Source organism: Helicoverpa zea, chromosome 3, assembly GCF_022581195.2.
Source record: "Helicoverpa zea isolate HzStark_Cry1AcR chromosome 3, ilHelZeax1.1, whole genome shotgun sequence".
Taxonomy (NCBI): domain Eukaryota; kingdom Metazoa; phylum Arthropoda; class Insecta; order Lepidoptera; family Noctuidae; genus Helicoverpa; species Helicoverpa zea.
In genome coordinates, this window is record NC_061454.1 from 9,462,232 (window position 1) to 9,485,922 (window position 23,691).

General features: G+C 36.7%; 2 protein-coding genes across 4 annotated transcripts in view; one reads left to right on the forward strand and one right to left on the reverse strand.

Moving 5' to 3' along the window:
* The window catches only part of LOC124645649, a 114,360-nt gene that overhangs the window by 53,107 nt on the left and 37,562 nt on the right, over positions 1-23,691 (reverse strand). For 2 of the 3 annotated variants that reach the window (XM_047185477.1, XM_047185475.1), the window contains exons 3-5: positions 13,342-13,391; positions 3,751-3,809; positions 760-820 (exon numbers count right to left, since the gene is read on the reverse strand). In XM_047185477.1, coding sequence (XP_047041433.1) covers positions 760-806 — 47 coding nt within the window. In that variant the 5' untranslated portion in view covers positions 807-820; positions 3,751-3,809; positions 13,342-13,391. The remainder of the gene's footprint in view (positions 1-759; positions 821-3,750; positions 3,810-13,341; positions 13,392-23,691) is intronic. The other variant, XM_047185476.1, reaches the window with a different exon arrangement.
* LOC124645651 lies at positions 10,199-13,949 on the forward strand. The gene is made up of 4 exons (XM_047185478.1): positions 10,199-11,057; positions 11,172-11,588; positions 11,763-11,891; positions 12,151-13,949. The coding sequence occupies exons 1-4, from the start codon at positions 10,769-10,771 to the stop codon at positions 12,798-12,800; spliced, it is 1,485 nt and encodes a 494-aa protein (XP_047041434.1). The 5' UTR covers positions 10,199-10,768; the 3' UTR covers positions 12,801-13,949.

The window sequence follows — 23,691 nt, forward strand, 5'->3', positions numbered from 1 at the left end:
CCGCCACGCCCTTAAGTACTTTGTGATAAGGGCAATCGTGCGAGCTCCTCGGCGATATTTATGCCTTTCTATTTATAGTCAGGACAAAATGAACCCTCCACGACACGTGTCTCCACTATTTATAAACAAACATAGATTACGTTATAGTGTGGGCAAACACACGAAATCACAAGAAGCGCGTCGAATGTAAATGTTGCGAACGTGTTATAGAACTTAGTAAGAAACACGTGTCAATTACGTTAAGTGCCAAATCATGTCTGGCAGAGAAAGTCGGATGTAGGTCGACAATTGCCAGGAATAAAGTCCTCGTATGGGGACAATTTGGAGTGAGGCATTAACAACATAAATGAATGAATGCTCATAACACAAGATGAAGGAACTTTAGTAATAGTCCATAAAATAAGGTTAAAGATGTTCCTAAAACCGTAGGCACTTGCGGATTACATCTTAAACATTAGTACTGTATATATCAAAATACCACACAAACACCCCGCGTGAACATATTTTTAACAAAACCATACAATAACAAGGATCTTACAAGCCTCTGCACGAGTTTTACTTCAGACACTGCACAAGGAGTGTTTAACTATAACCATTGTCTAAAAAACTTTGCAATCGATTTCAAAACACGTTAAACGTCTTCACTTAAACGTACAAATAATAATAATTCAATCGATCGTCAATTAATTTCAAGCCAATCAGTAATAACATTAGAAGGTGATCAGTCAATAATCATAATTAGTTGAGGCTAGTACTCACTCGGCTCCATTTTTTCCGCCCCTGTGCAGCATGCCCGCTCGAGCCATCTCACGCCCACGCCCTGAAAACAAAAAAAAAAACGTGCCATCCATTAACGTCAAGTCGTTCTCGAGCCTTTTCCGCATCTTTACGTTCACTAAATACAGTTTAGGCTCCTCTTAATTTATTATTAGTCGGATGATAGACCAAATTATGCCGGCCATCCGTTCTCTCAACTTAATTTTTGTCTACATAAATAATGTATTTTGTTCCAACGGGCCGGGATTTCGGTTCAGCCGGCAATATTTCTTGAATATATTGTCTCTCTGTTTGAAATTTTGACAATATTTATACCCTTATTTACTACTGAAACAAAGTATTCTCCGAATTCAATTACGGAGGCTTGTTACATTCAGCTTTCTAAATAATTTAAAGATTCAATAAAGCTACAAGAATTATTCGTAGTTAGAGATTAAATAAGTGTCTATCTATAGGTAATATTTCACGCTAAAGTACATATTGTTCAGCAAGGAACATAAGGAAACAATACATCACCTTGAGCCGGATAAACTGCGAATCAATGTAATGCCTACTTGACAACTCCTTGGAGGATAAATGCAGTAATTTAACAATTTAATCAGCGATCTATTTGGAAAAGAACTTGATTGATGGCCATTCGACAATATTTCAGCGCGGGCGCGTGTCTCAAAGCTTCTAAATTACGACATCAACGGCGATAGGTACACAATGAGCTCGCCTGGATTTATGAGACGCTTCATTGTGACACGAATAGCGGGAAATAGTTGGAGTTTTCTTAGACAAACTGCCGATCGTAATTATCTTATTTATTGTATTTCGCTAGCTTCTTTCGATTTGTTCAAGATGTCGAAAACCGTAGATAGACAATAATAGAGTTTAGCTTGAAGACATTTTTGTAATAAATTAAAGTAAGTGACGGAAGAGAGGATCGTACGGGATGCGTGTGTCGTAATCTTTCCATTAGGCTCCTCGTCTTCATAAAGTGTTCACAATTGACAGTCGTATATTTCGGAGGAACCGGCGTAATGTTCCTCACACTCGTAGAGTGTTTTTGAAAACGTTAGTACAGTCAGTGGACAGAGATAAGTATCTATCTAAACGAGTAAAGGAAAGGATATGGAAAGTATCAGATGCATTAAGAATTCACATGTGGATGCACATTTCGTAGATACGACAAATACACAATCATTGTCCTGTCCATCCCGTACATACACATTTACGTATAGGTACTAGCAAGTTCCTTTTTCATTCATTAAGCATTCCAAACACACATGACATTGTTTTTCACTATTTTTGGTTAATTAATTAAACCCGGAAATTGAATCACGCAAATAGTTTTAATTACATTACCTGTGTCATGTTGCTAAATATATTCGGGCGTTCATTCACAAAGTTAGCATGGCTGACCGGAGTTACGTGCGAAGGGGTAGCAATATGAACTTTTAAGTGGATTACAAGCGATATTAGTCGTGAGCATTCACTTTGTCATGTAATATAGCGTAAAACGCGAGTGATAATTTGGAGGAGCACGCGATGCCGCCATTACCCCCCTTGCACTGGTACACGTAGCTCCGCTTTCATGAATTGTATAGTAGGAAAAGATTTGAGTGAACACGTGACAGTGTTGTTGTCGTAAGGAGACAAGGAAATGCTGAGATTTTGCGAAATTCCATGAATTTACGTTGGGTGTTTAATATTTGCAACACAAGAGTTTTTACTTTAGATTTTACTTCTTGGACAGAAACATACCTACTGATTGTTTTTAGTAACAATAACATTAAATGTATAGTTCATTCCGATTCCTATAAACTGCCACCACACCAACACGTGTCCTAAGCTAAAAGTCAGACATGCATAGAGTATGTTCACATAGACATCGAAGCATACGGCTCATATGTCTAGATGTGCCAGTAATCGGAGAGGCGGCGAGGTGCACACGAGCGGCGCGACATGTTCACACGACGCTGCGGCTGAAGCGGAAATTGTTTTCCAATTGCCACTATTGGCTGGTAATGATTTTACGTAATCTTGCGGCGCAAATATCCGCAATCAGCTTCAATACATAAGGCGCTTTGTTGTTATATCAGTGTTTAAATAAGTTGTAAGCGTCTTACTCGGCGTTTAGATTTCTTCAAAGTTTAACCCAAGGGTTTTCAGAATGTATATTAGGTAAACATTATAAACTTATACGTTGACATAACGTTGCCTACGTTGTATATAAATCAAGACGATTTCATCTTACTGAGGCTAAATTTTAGTCACAAATATAGTTTCAGCCTGTAAAATACCAGTTTCGACCTTAACTCAATTAAGTGGTTGTTATGTCTATGTCGGATAACCAATATCATATCGTATTACACATTATTTCGGGATATTTCACACAATTTTCCCGCCACAACATGTTTAAACAACAAATATTATCGCGTGCTGTTTTCGTTATGGCTTATTTTACGATACAGTTTATTACTGTGCTACTTTCAGATAGTAGGTAATATAACTTCGAGTTTTGACGATAACGAAACATGTATTCACAAAGCGTATTCTATTTCGCTGGGAGAATACATAAAAACTAGCAATATGAAACGCAGAAAATAAAAGTGCTTATGTATAAAAGCATAAGTAAGTCGTAAAATGCTGATTCCGTTTTTGTATGCGGAATAAAATTGCAAAAATCTTATGCAAATGCGTGTTCAGTGAGTGTCGAGGGCCGGCGCCCCGGTCCTCGGCTTTGATACCGTATCTCGTAACCCTGGCAACTGATAAGCGTACCTTTAAACTTTACCTATTTTATTTTGCTCGAGTTACCGTTTATGCTTACCTTGGGATAGCATACCCGTCTTATTTCGTTTCACACTCAATTTCACCGGCGTTATATTGTGCTTCTATTGTAAACCGAGCGCGTAGGAAAGCGTAATATTATGTTTATGCTACGTAATAAGCATTACTGTGAGAAAATATTAAATGTTGACTTACCTGGACATTCGATCGGGGGGTCTGATGTGCCGTTTTTTAGTTTGGATCATTCCAGATACCTGAAACAAATATATTTTCGCTATTTATTGTTTTAGAAAAACATTTAGGTATTATAATTTTTCAGCAAACGGGTAGACAAATAAAGTTTTGTATTAACTTAACAAGGCTGACTACGCCTTTTGGCTCTCGCTCCAGTTATTGTAACCGGTAATCGTAGCGAATCTCATGCAAGAATGGAGGACACAAAGTCTTACATGGAAGTTAGTATATTCATACACATCCATCACAACTTCACATGTCCTAAGACGACTTTACTGAACCAAATATTCCAAATTCAAACTCTGTCCGGTCGTCGAAGTGATCATACACTCTCGGAGCTGCCGTAAGCTGGCTGGATTAGATAGGCACGTTACGTGAGAACTACCTACGTAAATGTTCGAAGGATACTCTATTACAAGTATATTGTGGCAGAGAGCGCTCGACCTCAACTGCTCGTGTCCCGCTAACACCGATCCAGATGACCCAAATGGAGCACCGACCCGTTTGCGGATCACTTCACTAACTAACTCTTGGAACAAAACGAAACAGACCCACCGACAGATTAATATATGGGCTAGCGGTCCCGGCACTAAAGCAATTGACAATTAAGACCAGTTCGGAATCTATATGACTCTTTCGAATATAGCTAGGTACTGTATCACTATCATCCGTCATTCAAAATCGCTGGTTTTCGCGTCACACCTGTGGCTGTAGTAAATATTTTTATAGCCCACAAAATATACCACACAATATGTTTTGAACGTTCCGCTTTGTCAAACACAACATTATTATATTGAGGTTTGCATTTGACATGCCTCATGTCGGTGTATAGAAACTGTGTTTGTGTTTGTAAATGAATTTCAGTATCTACAATTATTATAAGCCTATTTCGTTTTTAGCTTAATTGAAACAATGACAGTTGAATGCAATACACGTTGCATTGGTTACGAAAATCATTTACATTGAACAAATTCCTTAATCCAAAATTAAGGAATTTGTAAGTTTGGCACTTTAATTTTATGAGAAACTTGCGTTAAAATTCCCAAGCATCGATATCGACTGTAACGTTGGTGTGAAATTGTTAATTACGACGTGCTATTTAATAAAAAATTACAGGCACAAGCGAAGTTAACGAAAAATTCAATAAAACTTCGCTCTTGCGAAAAAATGGTCTTTTCCCATTTTTATTGTCAGAAATACGTTTGTTCCGATACAGAGTTATGAAGGAGAACGGAATGTAGATAATTTACAGCGGCAGTCGGAACAAAGGAATCTCCGGCACGCGACCTACATCCTGTGCCACTATTCGATATCAACTTACTGTAAAGTAACATCCACCATACTACCTTTTCGATAACAAATCGTTTAGCTATACAAAGGTTCTTATATGCGCTTAAAGTAGCACTTTATTTATCAAAATACTCAGAGCCGCATGAATTCAACCGCACCTAAATGCAGTACAATGCAGCGACCACGAATTGATTGCACATTCTAAGTGTGGTGCCATCACTGACTGTAGGCAGAGCGCTGAACAGCGCACAACACTATAATGCCCTCACCGCATCCCACATAATATCCTGGTGTGCAGTGCCCCAGTTAGCCAGGAGAGAGCTATTAGAGCCGTCCATGTGTGTTAACCAGTTTAGTTCTTCTTGCTTGTTTTTTAACGTTGAATGGCCTGAAAAACAGAACGAGACGGGCAATCGGGTCGGGTCGGATACAATAAAAGTCCGGTGAGAACCTGATGTTTATGCGAACGGTCGGTAATACAATTTGCGGTATTGCCGCCTCTCCGATTCCAATATTGAGTCAATACTGCATTATAATTTACTTTAATTAAGTAGGTTAACGTGTGCAGGAATAACCAATCATTAACTCTTTCTGAAAATATAATAATACTTTAGAACCCATTTCTTATTTGTCATGTGTGTTCGATGTATCCAATAAACATAAGTACATATATACCGACCTATTTAGATAATATTATTAATGTTTAGCATTGTTCTAGCGAGTTCATGCGAAATGCTAACTTTGGAAATTCAGACAGTAAGCCTTATATTTAAGACAAGTTCACGTTAAAATCGTTAAAATTCATTGTTAATAGCCCATGCAAAACTAACGCCACTAATTAAACTAATTGCATGATAGGTAGCAGTTGTTTATTAATTGATAGGCACGCTTAATAGGATTAATTTGGAGCTTCATAAATCAATACGAGATTGAATGCAGCAATAACGACCAGATAATAATACTGTTTCGTAGTTTATATTTCCGTCGGTTTTATGATACACGTTAACTAAACAGTTTACGTACATAAACATAATAATTGCAGAGCACAATATTTGAAACATGATAATGTCTGGGAACTAAATTGACTCCAAATTATTCGCAGAGAGATAAGACCCGTTTAAGTGTTTGTGCCTTTTAGGTTTTAAAATTTTAACAATACCACAGTCACAAACATTCTCAGGCTTCTTTTTATCAAGGCTTGTTTTGTTCGTTTTCGTGTTAACTACAAACGACATTTTTATTTTGATTATATTCTTGGCTGGCAGCGGAGGCAGTGCAGCGGTTGCATAAAGTGCATCGTTTATAAAATGTAACAATGAACAATATTCAGGAGGCAGGCGGTGAGCCTCTTATCGAGGCAGGCCGCGGCGAGGCGCCTCCGCCCACAATCTGATTGCGGCCCGTGTCAACAGTGCTGAAATAACTGGCGCCGTTTTACAAATCATTTCAAGACTCTTCAGGAAAAATTGAGACCCTCCTTAAATATTAGTTTAAGCATTTCAATATTCTTCTATCGGAAGCGGAAAACAGCTTACTTAGAACGACGACGTTAATGGGATTTTAAAGACCCCATTATGGGGTTTAATCGTGCTTTTGAATATTTTTTTATTAACTTTATATTAACAAGTTAACTCCTTTTATAAATTTTATCAGAAACTCGAAATGTAGTTGGAAGTCGGCGACTTTTATCAGATGGTGGAGCGCCGTTACAGACGAAAACTTATTTGCCTTAACCGAAGAACAAGTTTCCTATTTCAGTGGTATTTCATTTCGATAAAAAGAAAATTTAATTTTGTTTAAGCGATAAAAACGTCCTCATAGTTTATCTACACTTTTCTTGACTGAGGACTGAACCGGGAACAAAGTTAATATTAGTAGACACCTACTTTTGTCGAGATTACATTTCTTTTGAGAATAAGCTTATACTGCTGCTCGGTCATAAAGTAGGTCATTTGTTTCAAAGGCGGCACGTAAACTGTGATAGTAAAAGTTTTTTATGGCTCGATTACTGTGAAGACGCCATGCCAGCCAGTTACACTACCGATAGTGGCCGTGTTTACAGTTTCAGTATCGCCACGGGCATTGCTTCATTTTTAACACTTTCATTTTTAGCTATCTCTATCTTATTTTGGCCGATTGAGATGCAAAACAAAATATTACCGAAAGATTATCTTATAACAAAACCTAAATATCTATAAATTGACTTTTAAAGTTCCGTCTAAACAAACTGCAAAGGCATAGCGACTAAATCCTACTGGTTACTTTTATACATCTCGTTAAAAAGTCCATTATTGACGTGGAAGCAAAGTTGTTTCAGGAGCGAAGGTAAACAGTGGCATTGTGTCGCTCGAAAAGCAGACATCAAAAGGCGTGTATCAAAGACGAGTGTTGCCACGTAGAGGGATGCGCGTCAGGGTGGCCCCCTTCAATATGTGAGGGCGCTGCCAGCTAGTTCGAATTTTACATGTAAACTACTCCACGGGAGACAGAATGGCAAAGCATGTTTTTGTAACAAACATGCTTCCAAAATATATTACGTGAGTATTATACAGAACTCGGCACACTTACCGCCGTATTATCTGAAATTCAAAACAACGAACATGAAAGCGTACCCACCCTAGTTATGAACGTGGCTGTTTCACATGATAATAAATCTTTTTCCTTTCAGTATATTAGCTGGAAATGCATTAAAGACTATACCCTAGATAAAGAAACTTCTGGAACGACTTATTGCAAGAATCCTCAACTATATAAGTTTCGCGGAACACAAGACGAGAAGCGGAATGCTTGTAAGGAGTTTTGCGAACGATCGAGACCTTTTAAGAGAATTAACACGGTCGTCTTATTCGAATTAATGAAAGCAAGATGCGGAGTAAGTAACCACATAAATTAAAGAGAGTGAATATCTAAGTGATAGATAACGTTTAGTGATTCGGCAATAGGGAGACTTCGGAGCACGACGGTAACGAATAGGACGAATGTATCTTCCGAACTTTTCCCCAATAAAACAATAAAAGTAATTTAATTAAAGAACAAGTTTACTTTTCCCAAGACCCATTTCCTACGAGTGTGTAGGAATTATTGGACTTAAATAAGTCGTATATTGAATAAATAAAAGGGCTTGAGAGCTCCGCTGGGGAAAAAATGTAGAAGTCGAGTAATTTACTGTGAATAATAAACGAAGAATTTTCCCTAAATTGGCGGAAGAGGAGATGTTGAGCCGAGGGCCCCATCAGACTTATGGGAATATAAAATATATCAATTAAAGACTTTCTCCGCGGATGGCGTAATATAAGAAACTCCCAGTTGTGCACTTGAGGAAAACGTGTCCATAAAATGCGTGAGTGTGACATGTGCGACACATGCAAGTTGTCTTATGTAACATGTGAGAACGGATGCAAACATTAACAAAGCTTCCCGATATAGATCAAGTTTGTTTTCAAATCGCCAACGCAAAAGAAAGTCCGTTTCTCAGTGAAAGCGGACTGCAAATAAATCTTGTCTCGGAAGACAATGCATGCATTGTTCGCTGTAAATTGGTTCAAGTAATTTACCTATAACACAGTTTGAACTTTGCCACGATGGAGATAAAATTCTTTAAATTGCTTGTTCTATCTATTGCACTATTGTGAAAAAATTTCCTTGTGTTTCCTGATAACATTTGTATTCAGACTCTGTCATTCCTTTGTAATGTAAATTTTAGTATTGAGATCACGTCTATTCAAGTTTAAATATATGTATCATCTTTTTCTATCATTCAGTTAACTATTGTTTTGATTTAATGTACATAGCATAATATCTGCCTGGGATGTATTTTCTTCTTATGAAATCGGAATTATAGTGTTACATAAGTTGTGACAAGAGCATCGGCACAATAGTAAGAGTCGCAATAGGACAGAATGCATTGTCAACATATTGATTGAACAATACGAGACTGCAGCATGACCCAGATATAACACGACCGACCCACAGTGCACTGGTGTTAATGCTGTTAGACTCATGCGGGGTGACTAGCACCGTGTTATTCACGATAAACTTGAGCACGATGCCCCATGGGCCAAATTAAACAAAGCCTTTTTATAATTCTCTAAACATCAAGGGAAAGGGTATATCTTCTGATTTACAGGTAGGGATTTTTAAAATATAACGTGGAGCTTAAATATTTTTTTGGAATTACAATGTCTTGCCACGAAATTGTCCTTCTTACTTTGTGCTATTTCCAAATCTAACCTAGAAATCCCAAGTGTCATGCTAGACTTTACTATTTATTAAGGAAAATAGTTTACCAATTACGGCACGGGGATATGAAGCCCTATAAAAGTGACACACCTTTCAACAAGGTAACAAATTAATTGTACAACGTACCTAGATAGATACAGGTTGCTCAATTAATTTCTGTCGTCTAGCTTCTATAATCTTAAGTATGACACCTTACATCATGCCTTGTAACTTACGTAGATATAAGGATCGCTGTCGTTAATTAGAGTACAAAGCAACTACACGATCAAAAGTTGCCATGGCAACGACAGATCACAACTATATTGTATCCAAAATTAAGTTGAACTGTGCTATTTACAGAAACAAAAACAGTTAGGGAAACTATAACAGAAGTGAGGGATAATCGTAAAGTGTGTATGCGCGTAAAAGAGAACGTTTGTATCATTTGCCAAACCTTAAACGATGTGCGTCCCCAAACTTTACGATAATTTTATTGGCTATATAAAACATGTGTTACTAATTGATGTTAGGCAATACTTGAATTGGTCCCCATTCTGACTAGATACGTGCTGGAAATAAACATTAATGAAAAAGAAGTAGACACGGTCTTCTTATCTTCAGTTAACTTATTTCTACTGAAAAAATATTGCGAGGATACGTAGATTATGGTAAAAAGGAGAAAATCGCCATTCTTTCTTGAATGAGCAGCAACTATGATGCTAATGCCTTCCTTGCATAAGAAGAGGCCTTTGTCCGTCTATGGGACGTAAATTACCAATGGTATTGTTGTTAATATGAATAGTTCAGCTATTATCATTCTGTAGTAAATGTGGATATTTTACTAGTTAGTTCCACATTTAAGCTTGCTTTTTGGATACAACAGTAAACTAATCTATACTCCATTTACTATAGCATTAGACAGAAGTAAAAAAAGGCTCTTTTAGGAGTACAGTTTGCAATAAAAATGCAATAAACACTATTACAGTCAAGATTGATGAGGAGTTAAATAAAACCATTTTAAATAACAGCTGTCACACTTAATTGTACTTATTTAAGCCATTTACGTTCTTAAATTACAAGTCCTTCATTTAATATTATTTATTTTTTAAATAAAATAATGTCGTGTCTATGTTTAAAATCTAAAAGAAGCAGGGGCAGATAGTGCTCGGAACGTTTTTTCATGTAACTATAACTCAACCAAATCTAAAATGTTACCTTGTCCCTTCCTAAATTGCGGCAGCACGTGTTTTTTAATTTTGTTGGTTTATAATGTCATCTATCTGCGACTGTCAATTTGACATATTGTTATTCACTTGTGGATACTTGTGAATGCTACGCCTTGTTTCGTTGTTATTGTTGAGTTTTCGTGGTTTAGTTGTTATTTGTTACTGTTTTTCTGTTTGTTATTGTTACTATATTAGTGTTACGTAATTTTGTGTTGTTCATACAAAGCAGTACATTTTGTTGAACTATGAACACGGACGATCTCGGTGCAGGCCCGAGTGGCTTGCAAGCGCAACATGTACGTACTGAAACTGCTAGTGACGCTGAGCAACGTCAACAGCCAAAACGACGTGGCCCCAAAATTGAACACGACGTTAAAATATTGTCTCCCAAGAAAAAGCGATCAAAGCAAACACCTCTTCATTCTGCAGAAAAAACAACAGTTTTAAATATTTATAAAGACATCAAGGGGTCCCAGTCAGAAAGTACTCCTGCTTATATGACGCAGTTAGTTAATAAAACTGCAGAAATTGCAGGTAAAGATCATACCCAATGCAGAAATTGCAGGGATTTTATTATAATAAATAAATGTATTTGAAAATAGCATGCTTTGTGAGGATGAATAACATACACTATTAATCGTTTTACAGGCATATCTCGTGCAACAGTGTATAATATCCTCAAAGAGTACAATACAGAAGGTCGCCTGCAATCACCTCCTCCTCGCCAACGGAAATATTCAAAATCGGATGAATATGATGATATAATATTAAGTGGAATACGAAGGAAAATTCATTCTTTTTTCTTTGATAATGAATTACCAACATTGGATAAGATTCTGGAAGCCGTGAATAGTGATGAGTCTCTACCCGATTTTAAAAGAAGCACTTTATATAATTTAATTAAAAACAAATTAAAATTTACATATATTAAAAGAAGTAGAAGAAGTGCCCTAATTGACAGACAGGAGATTGTATTATGGAGGGTGAAATATCTCCATGAAATTAAGAGACTAAGGAATGAAGGAAAAAAAATATATTATTTAGATGAGACTTGGCTAAATGAAGGTATAGTGCTGCTAATATTTGTGAAGTCTGGAAGAAGGGGGTTTTACATAACTCGGTAAATAGCTAACCAAGTTATATAAAACCTCCTTTATGCTAAACAATATAGTGAAATATTATTAGTTCAACATACGTTGAATTAATATTATGTTTACATCTACAATTTTAAACCTCCAGGACACACAAAAAGCAAAGTATGGCAAGACAGTACTGTTAAGTCTTCAAAGGAAGCACACCGAGCAGGCTTATCAACTGGTTTAAAGAACCCAACTGGAAAAGGAAAACGGCTTATCATTGGCCATATTGGTAAAACTTTTTTTATTATTAATTTATTAACAAAGCATTTTAATAAAATGAGCACTCCATTTTCGGTCACTAAAAACTGGTTAAGTCTTAATACTTTCCCTAGGAGTAAGATCTTTATGCTTTTAGAATCATCTGTTCAAGTACATTAATGCTGCAATTAATTTCGGTAGTTATTTAAAGGTTAAAATCTATTTCCAGCGATCAAGTATTCTATGCCACCAGTACTTAATTATTGATTTGTTTTTATTTTATTTCACAGGATCAACAGATGGGTTTTTAATGAATGGTGAATTAATATTTGAAGCCAAAAAGGGAGATGGAGACTACCATTCTGAAATGGATGCACACAATTTTGAAAAGTGGTTCAGTTTAATATTATCCAAAATCGAGAGTGGTTCAGTTATTGTTATGGATAATGCGCCTTATCATTCAAGAAAAGTGGAGAAGCTGCCAACTACAGCCACACGAAAGGCAGATATTCAGGAATGGCTGAAAAACAAAAATATTCCTTTTGAGGAAAAAGACCTTAGGGCCACTTTATTAGAGAAAGTGAAACATGTAAAACATATGTACCAAAAGTTTGTTGTAGATGACATGGCTAAAGAAAAGAACGTATTAGTGTTGCGCCTTCCACCTTACCACTGCGAGCTCAACCCAATCGAACTAATATGGGCTCAAATGAAGGGATATGTAGCACAAAACAATAAAAGTTTTAAATTAAAGGAAGTGCAGCAGTTGCTCCCTCAAGCACTCGCAAATATAACTGCAGAAAAATGGCAATCTTGCATTGCCCATACAATTAAGGAAGAGGAAAGATTTTGCCAACTTGATGGTATAATGGATGAAGTTGTAGAAAGGTTTATTATTAACGTTGGTGAATCTTCATCATCATCGGAGGATGATGAATAAAGAGTTCATATTTATATCTATCACATCGATTATATCATTAGGGTGGCAAAACCTTTTCTCTTATTTAATACCTTGCAATAAATCTCACACTTTTGTCTTTGGAAAATGTTATAATAGTTGGTATTTAACTTGCTAAACGATTATAGATAAAATTATTACTTTTGTTACCGCCTATGTCAGCATACATAAATTAACTGATGGTAGCAGTGACTAAATTGTTAAGTATGTTTTGTGTCTTATTTTCTTGGTTTGTTTTAATCATAATAGGTATGGATTATGATGAAGTTGTTTTTAATAAACTAATTGCAACAATTTTTTTTTATTTCATGTGTCTATCCAAGCATCGTAACGAGTAGATAGATAGATAGAATGCACTTTGCCGTACATAGAAGTCATACACTGGCACTAAAATCACACATTATCTGTTAAAATTGTTCGAAATTGACTTCAAAATAAAAGGTTTCGTACTCCTGCTTCTGCGAGCCTCTTTTTTCTAATGTTATAATAAATGGACTATAGATATCGTGTTACGAGTACATACCTGGTAACACTAGCGGTTAATGCGGCTGTCCAAAATTATTGGAAAGTGACCTGAAACAACACAGAACTAATTAAAATCATTAAATTGATCTCACTGGATTAATTAAAGAAAACTGTTAATTTGAATATAATAATTCGCACAGCCATTAATCAAATACGCAAACGTATAAAAAAGATATATTTTGTTAATGTCTATTAAGTGTTCTATATTTAAACTGTCGTGGCTATTAACCATCACGCAACGATTTGAATTTGTTTTTCGAATTATGTCTTTGTTTAGTACAGTTTATTTCTACAGATAAAACAAAAAAGGTCCAATGTAAATAAATAAACACATTACATAAAATTATTATAGAGGGAATTCACGTGACCCAAATAAACTTACAGCGTATTACCGTTCATGAATTTGTTATTACGTTCGAACGTTATGTAGTAGGTATATAGGCATGAAATAGGCACCTATATAATACAGGTATAGAACAAATAGCCAGCATTGTCATTAGATTGTTTATCTAATCTATTATGTAAATTCGTCACAGTGTATGTTATTAAAAATGTATTTGTTATTATAAATTCACCCATATCTCGGGCATTATACTTTTAACTAATCTCATGAGTTTTTATTTCATTTAATATATTTTTACTTTTACTAACTACTGAAATAATATGTAAGACCTTTTTCAGTGTCAAAATTAATGAGACTTAAAAAGACATTAGAGTTTTCGAAACCTAATTGAAATAGTGTTATAACAAGTCCTTGAACTTTTTAATTTAGGTTTACTCAAGGTTCAAAGGATTTAATTATAAAAGTTTCTCTCTATAGTTCTTAGTTTCAATGAATTGCTTTCATTTCTTCCCTTTTGTCTAGCCCGTTATTTCGCATTATTTCAAACCAAATCAAATATAACTTTTTGTGCTTTAGAGCAGAAAATCTTTTAAAACCAGATCTTTTTTAATAATTTACGAAACTCAAAATTTTCTATTTAAAATTTAATTTACAACTTTCTGCACGAGTTAACTCTTTCATATCCGATTTGATGCCTGCAATTATTGAAACGAACGTCGAAAATAAACAAGCGAGACAAAAGAATATACTTTTTTATTGTGATCAGTATAGTCCGTTTGTCCCGAATGACAACATTTTTGGCGACATTTTTTCCCCTTTTTAACACTCTCTGTTCAAATAAAGAAGCAACATAGCGACTAGTCAAACATAGTCACCCGATTCTGTGTGCGTGGAATGAAAAGAATTCTTTGCCGTTCAACGTCGGATTTGTGCCAACGGGAACGTTGATATCAACATAAACAAACAAACTTAACTTTCGTATTCGGGCGTAAAAACTCGGCCAAAGGGTTCACTGACAGGCCCATATTGAGTGTACAGGAACAAATTAGCATTTCACAGACACGCTACAAAATGCCTTTCAGTCGACTTAATGAACGCGGAACATCGTCATTAAACGCCTCAGAGATGTAAACGCACCTTTAACGTGAACCTGCCTTAGCCTAAATTTAGCAATTAGGGGTGCAACTACACTCTGCTACTTGTACACATATTGATTAAGCTGAAGTTTCTGCACAGTTTCAAGGATTAATGCAGTGCTTAGTGGGTCTATGAACTTAATTGAAGTGGATCTTCGCAATTTTTTCCATGATTGAATTCCTTTGCTGTTTATATTTGCAGAAATGGTTATTATGTACTAGAATGCTTTTTATGTAAAGTATTTTTTTTCAAGTTTTTCAAATTGGCATGATCGTACTTAATTGCTTATGTTGGTAAGTTGAACGTTTGACTGCGTAGTTAATCCACGAACACATAAATATAAAACGAGATCATGGAGTGTAAAGTGAGTTTAGAACGCAATTTCTAGTCTAACTCGGCATCAGTCAGGCCATGTCGGCGTCGGAGTCGCTAACTCCTACTCCATAAAAAATAATGGCGACCCATTTAGCGTTCCGCCTACGGATTAACGAGTACTTTCTCTATAATTGTTATACTTAACAAATGACCTTAGACTTTTACGCTCTTATATATTGTGAGTTTATAAATTATTATTTAGAGAATAGTGAATTAAACTATAGGAAAATGATGCCCTATTTATTTATTTAATAACCATCAATATAGAAACTTATTAAGCCAGTAAACTCGAAAAGAAATATCTACTTATTGTACAACGAAAACAAAAGTTTTCTGGTAAGTAGATAAAACACGAAACAATAACAGTGTTCGTAGAATTATGGTAAAAGCAGGCAGCGCGCTGGGGGATACCTGACTGTCGACAGCTAAGGATTTGAGTAGACTTGCGAAATTCCTTAGTGACACTGACGCCTAAAAATACTATAAATATTCTTTCTTATTCCTACAAATAACATTTGAAGAGGAAAAAATATACCTAAATAAACAAACCTTCTATGTAGATGTTTACGTAAATAAGGAACTGTATTCTGCAATCGCGGTCCAAAATAGTTCATTGATATTTTTGTTACGGTCATTGATTTTCCCATCAGAGACAGTCCTTCTTTACAACCAGAGGAATGTTGCGTAAATTATCGTTATATTTTACCCGAAATTTATCGGGATGATCTAATAGAACTAGATACTTATGTACATATAAATAAAGTTGTGTGATAAAGCGGGTGCTATCAAAATGTTCTGACTCCGCGCCAGGATTGGCTTCCGTCTGACGTAGGGCCAACTTCCTACACCAAGTCTCATGCTACTGGTCTTCGAGCGAGTCAAAATTTCCATGAAATTTACAACGCACTCCGATTGTTAGAGATGATATCGTCCTTTCACATATAAATAAAGTAGCCAGTGCCCTAGCTATACATAGTTTGTTCAATTCCATTACAAAAAATTCATAACAAAGGTTTCATCCAGCTTAGATTTTAAAATTACTCGGAAAGTAGTTCCCGAGTAGAGGCTGTTTCGAAGTACAAATTATAATGAGTCCTATTTTGGCTTATTACTTTGAGGGTTTGAAATTCTAAACTTTGACGTACCGTGAACTAGCTTTTATCGTAAGTGCCGCGGGCGAGAGCGAGGGGTGGAAAGGGGAAGGAAGAAATATATACATTGATATTTCCAGGGTCCTTTAGCGGCTGTCGCGATCGTAGCTCGAGCCTCCTCGAAGTTCCACTGAGGGGCAGATTGTAATCCTGCTTTGTCAGTCAACCACGGAGACAGGAAGTGGTCGAGTACTGTTCACGGTAACGCAGAGGGACGCGGAAGTGACGAGAGCACACATCGATTTTACAACAATTACGATATTCATCCAATTAAAACCGTATTAATGACTACCAATTTTCGTTAATTACTGACTTTTTCCATAAGTTGTAATTTAAAACACATCCTCCAGTTATTGGATTTCAGTATTCTGCCCTACCCATTCCACTCTGCCGACCCCTGCCCATAAATCATTGTAAAGTTGTGCCATTTCCTATTTCTAAAACATGGAGAGTATATTGTGAACCATGCTTTTCTAATACGAACCTAACACGTATTGTATAATAAATAACAAAGTATTTTATTACAGTAAAAATTTAAATGAAAAATATCGTAACAAACTCGAATAACATAAATCATCAAAAGTTTTGAACGCTGGCCATTTTTACGGAGGCGTATTGATAAAGTATGAATAACGTTTCAAATACGGTTTCGTCACAGTAGCTGAATATGGTATGGTATACAAATAGACTTTACAAATAGTTCGTAGTAGTATCCACTGCAAACACGGTCTAACGAGTTAATATTTGTTGTTAGCGAAAAGTTTGCTCTCCACGACGTTACTTAGAATGGCAATGAGCCGAACGGACATGTCACTTTTTATTTGGCCCCGCACTAATGGAGCAAAATGAGCAAAAGCGCCTTACTGTTCAACCAGTTAAGTTAATCCGTACACAAAGTAGTATAGATGGGAAATCCATGGTCCGGAACATTTAATGGGAGTAACAGACTGATTACGTTAACGTGGCGCCTACTGAACTTTTTAGGGATGAGTAAATCTTTCGGCCTTTTTGTTATGCGTATCCACTTTTCTCCACTGAAGGTTATTACTGAACCAACTGGTGTAGTGTGTGTTTAAACTAGTATTAGTTTCGCCTATTATAAAAACAGAGCTAACATAATAACCACTAACATTTTATTACAAGTGTAATATGCGTGTAAATATGCAAATAGCTCGTGAATGCTCTGCAAATGACATCCAATTTCCAAAATAAACAGCTTTATTCAGTAAAGTTAACTTTTACGTCTAGTTCTTTCACTTTTCGAAAGTAATTTACAGATCGCTTTATCATCCCATAATCATCACTTTATGTCCTAACATATCGAAACTCCATCAGCACTAGAAACTATAAGAAAAACATATACGAATATATCCAATAAATTAAGTAACATTTGCATAAATGGATGTAGTTTATGATGTCAATGACCGTTCTATTGCACTAGTTTTCTGCGAAATAAGGATATCGAAAGTTTTTTGCATATACCAATCTTCTTATGTAATAAATCTTTCCAAATTGAGAAAATAATTTTGTATTATGACAAATACTTATTTTATTATGATACGGCGTAATAATAAGGCTGCTAAAAATGTCTAACTGTATTCAAACATTGTAAATGTAGTATACCTACATTTATTTTTTTACAGAATTACACAAAAATCGTACTGGTATCGGGAAAATGCTCTAGAATAGATTTTACTGGTTCGCGGAGTAATAAAGGAAATCCTGGATCGCTATGCGATAATCTGTGAGCGTGGCAAGTGACGTCACGGGGCACGTCCGACAGGACGCAGCTGTCGTGGTCGCGCAGCCCTAGCCTGGGAAAGCGACGCCCTCGCGCGCTCTCACTGAGCGATGGCGGGCCCGCCTCGCCGACATTCACTTCGACATTGAACCGTTCAACGTCAATTATTTATTTTAAACTTGACTTACTTTTATTTTCACTCTGATATGACAATGAAAATTCCATCACACGATACGTGTGTAATTTTGAGAACGAGACTTTTTAATTAGAAGTTGTGGCATTGTTACTTAATTTAATTCTGCTCAGTTGTCTTTGGTGAAATTCACTCACATTTCGTGTGTTGTGTATTCCAGTGCATCGCATCGAAACACCGGTCCATGTTGTGCACGATGCGAGTTAATGATGCAGCCGCATCGTACGTACGCCGGAGATCCTAATAATATCTCATTTGTTTTCATCCGTTACTCTGTAGTCTGTAGCCAATCGAAACAGTGGGGCGCCCAGGTAACCAAGCGTCTACATGAAGCAAGTAGTCTCATTTGAAGATACATCACAGGCAAATATCATATATCGTGGGTTTACGAGTTGTTGGAGGACACCTTGTTGCAAAGAAAAATACTCAATTTTCATTCGTATGTAGTAGAATAGCAACATATGTGTCGAATAAGGAAAATGTAATATAATTTGTATTTGTTTGTTGTGTTGTACTTATATTTTTATATGACAACTTAATGTCAGTTGCTGGTTTTTGGAGGAACTCTGTACCTAGAAGGTTTGAAGTATAGTCACTGCGGTGGGTGAGTCTTGCAACACTACGATATACCACAACAGTGCTGAGCCTTGACCCCCTAACAATACACCTTTACACCTCCCTTCTAATGCAGTTGTTGCGAAATAAGAACAGCCCTATCATTCTACAGGACGTGCAGTAGATGAAACTATGTAAAATATTCAAAAAACGTTTATTTTCTTGGTATATTAGTCACGAGAACTGAAACACCACACTAGAGTCCGTGAAGGCTGTTTTCTAGTGATTTGGATAAAAATAAAACTTTCTTGTGTAGTCGTATGATGGTCAGCATTCAAGTTCGTGACGATATATAACAAAGCGGGGTAGTAAACCTTTCATTTAGTGCAATTCCTTATACCCAACAATGTAATTGTTATACATACACATATTTACTTAAGTAAACAGAAGTTAATATACATTAGTAGAACTATATTTATGACTGTAAATGTATTCCCAGCGGAGGTTGCGCCATTTTCAGATGCATATTACATGAATCGCACTAATGTTTGCATGTATACTCGTTATAATGCCCTTGGGCGTTTGAACTTGGGTTACTTCAACCGTCTGGCTTCCATATACTGTCATATTTACAGGTTCTACGGGGAGGTAATAGATACTTAATGAAATTGTATCTGACATAATTGCAAATGTCTGGATTATTGAGCGAACAACATCAACTGGATGTTTCACACTTACAAGTTTAACAGAACTTGATGTGACGTGGCTCTCTCTTAAAGGTTATTAGAATTTTTATTTACAAACAATACCTGTTTTCTAGTTATAGCACGTGAGTATTTTTCTTTAGTTTTAGTCCAACATAGTTAGGAAAAGGCTCGGAGGATGAGTATTTTTCTTTAGTGATTGTATCTATGTATACAAAACTCTTTGTTCTATGATTAAAATGTTGCCTCGTCAGTATTGCAGCAAACAGGGCGACTGAACGAGAGGAATTTCCTGTACGAGTACAGAATTTTCCGTTAACATTTTTGCCAATACCTAGAGCTGGGTGGATGGCAAAAAAACAATCATTTAAAATAGAGGTTAGACTGATATTCCTCTGTCGAATTCTTTGAAGAGAACTCAACTGCCGTGATTGTAAAACAAATGCGACATTTCTCTTAAAAATGTATTCGTATATTGGATTTTAAAACAAAGCGACCGTGCCTTTAAAAACCCATTAAATGTTTGTGACGTCAACAATGTAAATAAAAACGTGTAACAAAGTATCAGTAGAAGTAATTTCGACGAGTGAATGTTTTTATTCGTCCATTCAAATTGCAGCTTGGAATTTTATGCAGCAATTTGCATAAAATTGCTATAAGATTAGTTTTAAAACCAGTACCGACATAGATATTACACATTTGCTGTAATTAAAATCTAAACATAGATATTAAAAACAATCATCTAAAGAACAACTCGTGATGTCATCTGGTTTTGATGAAGTAAATACAATCCCATGAAAAATGTCAAATCCGTCGCATGTCCTCAGCAGCTCCAGGTATCGATCATAAGCAAGTTTAATAAAAAGTGCAGTCGGATAGTATTGGCGTCGGACATATATCCGCGGTATACACCCTGGATCTCAGTAAGCCACTGTGAGCCGCTTTACGGCCAACAAGAAGCTTGAGGATTTCAATTCTCTTTGTCAAGTGGACTGAGACGTCGGGAATGCGTTTAGAGACAAGAGCACTTACGGCGACCGATATCCTCAACTACGCTCAAGTCAGCGTTAGACGTAGTTTGCGCCAACTTTTACCGGCTACACTCAGCTAGTGCTTGCTCTTTATTCAGTAATTCGGTAAACAGCGCAACGATTGAATATATGAAGAGTCATTCTCGAATAAGAGAAACTAAAGTGAAAGCCTTTCATTACTAGATATCATTGAAACAAGATACCTAGTTATAAATAAATTTTCATGCAGTTAAGATTCGTTTGCCCGGCAGCTGTACCTAATTGCTTCACGTTGCGGCATCGTAAGATTTGTAACCGTATGTGTAGTAAGTAGAGTGTTCCCGGTAACTGCATTGGAGCACCGCACTCCGCCGCAGTTGGCGAAGGCGTGTGTAATGGTTCATTGTTTTTGCCGTTAGTGGCCTGAGATTACACAAATTGATGCTTGTGTGTTTGAAGTGAAAGGAAGTGTTCTGTTCTAGATAATGGCCCCGCTTGTTTTGTTTTTAACAATGAATCGGTTTCTGATATCCTTTGTTTGTTATTGTTCATCTCGTATGACTTCTTGCGCAGTATCTACGCGAATTACTGAGTACACACGGTGTAGGTGTCGTTGAAACTAAATATAAACGTATAATGTACCTATATTTATATAAGTAAAGGTCACTCAGCGACAACTGAGAGGTTCTAATGAATTCACTTAGTCTCTACGATAAAATAGCTACATAAGGGCGCCCATACACGAGCAGTCTGTAGCAATCACAATCGACCTTTTCAAGCTTCGGCTGCGTAGTCAACATCAATGTTCTATTCATTGGCATACATGTGAGCGCTCGAGCAGGCACGACTGCACAGAGCATTCTGAAGCGCGAATGTATACAGTCTTGCGGTTGAGCATTTGGAAGCCATAGGCCGACTGCTCCCAAATCGTCGAATAATCCTGATTGTCCAATGTCGTTGGGGTTCTTCTATTACTTACAAGATCGGGTGAGTAGTATTCTCGATCAATCACAAAATTATTGCACCGGACAGTGTAAGGCGGCCCTAACCAAGAAGTAGCAATATGACGAATAACTTTGTTGACGATTACTTCGCTGGCAGCTTGCCTTCAAGTTAATGCACTAGTATGAATGTCACGGTCTATGATTTCACAATATTGGCATGTTGATAGATGTTTATTTGCGTTTTCAATTCACATGCTCTGAGTATCCTTGGGGGATATTATAGGCGTCATGTGCAGCGCAACCAATCGCATTCCAGCTGATAGGATGCCAATCTACTTTACTGGTGAGATGCGCTCGGGAATGGCGCGTCAGCCTACCGCTAGCTTGTCGTTTCTATCGAAAATCACACCTTAGTCGCATTAACATCTGCACTCTTAGATCGGATTTGTTGGCGGATCAGTCTGGGGGCGACGCTGGTATTTGGCTGCTCGTAGAGTGGTTGTAAAACAAGTCTAGCACTTTTGTCGCGTCTAGACGGCGCGCGTCGGATACCTATCGGCTGCCGTAAAATTATGTGACGTGGGCGGGCAACGTACCGCTCTAGGATATCCGGTTCAATTCGATCTTTAGTCGCTTATTTAATTTATCACAGACCTTTCCAAGTTTCCGACAATCCGACAAGCTGAAAGTAACAGTTCACAAAGCATTTACTTTGAAACGTTTGTGTTGGGCGATCTGCTGTGGGTGCCATCGACCGATCAATTCAATAGAATGACTTATTGCTTACCATTTGTACATTTTAGCATTCAATAGCGGCTGTATCTATTTATTGCTAAGGTTTTTATATCCAACTAACCGCAGATTATTATTACCAAATCTTACAGTCACAGAAAAAATGGAGATTAAAAATATTTTGGCTTGAATAAGAACTGTTAAACGGATTGCATCAGATTTTTTATTGAATGATCATTAAGTCGAACAAAAATGGAATATAACGGTAGTGTTGTAGCAAAAATAAAGTTATTCAAAATCACCATAGATGCATGTTAATATGTATCATAAATATTTCATCACTAATGACCGTATAGCGAAAGATTAAATAAAAATATTACTAACAATAAATTATAGAATCTTGCAGTATCTTCACACTATAATAACACGCTGGTCTTTTAATAGTGTAGCTGGTTGAATCAATTCTAACTAAAAGCTGATAAACTGCCATTTACAAGGACTCATAGTTACAGGTACAGTTAATCGCGTCGCGGCAAGGTCTACTCCAAGTGCACCCCCCGCTGATCGGACGCACAGTGCAATTTTCCCGCGCCGCCTGTCTGAATAGACCGTAACATAGCCAATTATGTGGAAATCTTGCTCATAGCTGTGGGATTTCACAGGATTTATATTTCAAACTTAGAATAAGGAAAACTTTTATTATTACTTATTGAAGAGTAACGACTGTCTTTGTATTTTATCTATAGTGACTTTATTTAGAAAGTGTAAGTACAGAGGAAGTTGATTTGAACATTTAAATAATGAATGGTTTAATCTCTCCATGGTATTGCTGTTAGTGTGTAAATTTAAATGCATTACCTACCTAGTATGTTATATAGTAGTATGCAGGAGTTAAGTAAGCATAATGAAAAGGATTGTTTCACAATAGGTCGTTCGAGATAACCCTTGTTAACTATGTAGAGTAAATGCAACAACAAAGAAATCTAGATCAAATGGACAATGCGGTCTTTACGAAACTCTTTAGTAATTTGTGAGGTGTTAGCAACTTTTCTCTGTGGTGAGAGTCGTGCTAAGTGGCGAAACTGCTAGCTTTACAATGGAACAAACGTTCACTACTGGAAGACAGGGCGAACGCTGCGCGGGCGCATATCTGTGACGGGTCATCGCGCCGCAACCTTTCACTAGCGCCTGAACACCCGAGCGGCCCGGCAACACGCACGAACGATACCTCAAACTGTTCATAATCTGATCTTCTCACGAACTGATCCGTGATCGGAACCAAATTTCTATTTAGAAATTTATTATTTCCTTTCAGGGTTTGATGTCTTATTTTTAAAAATAAATTGTAACCAACCTTTTAATAAAATCCGTTAAAATAAGAAAATCCGTCTTAAATACGAACAAAAGGCTTTTACAAAAATGTAAATCGATCTCTTAAAGCACTAAAAGGGACAAAACAAAAC

Excerpts from the sequence above, each read along its gene's own strand:
- LOC124645651 (XM_047185478.1), top strand. The coding sequence starts at position 10,769 with ATGAACACGGACGATCTCGGTGCAGGCCCGAGTGGCTTGCAAGCGCAA. Across the intron at positions 11,589-11,762 it reads TGAGACTTGGCTAAATGAAG|GACACACAAAAAGCAAAGTA; the intron begins GTATAGTGCTGC and ends TTAAACCTCCAG. Across the intron at positions 11,892-12,150 it reads GCTTATCATTGGCCATATTG|GATCAACAGATGGGTTTTTA; the intron begins GTAAAACTTTTT and ends TTTATTTCACAG.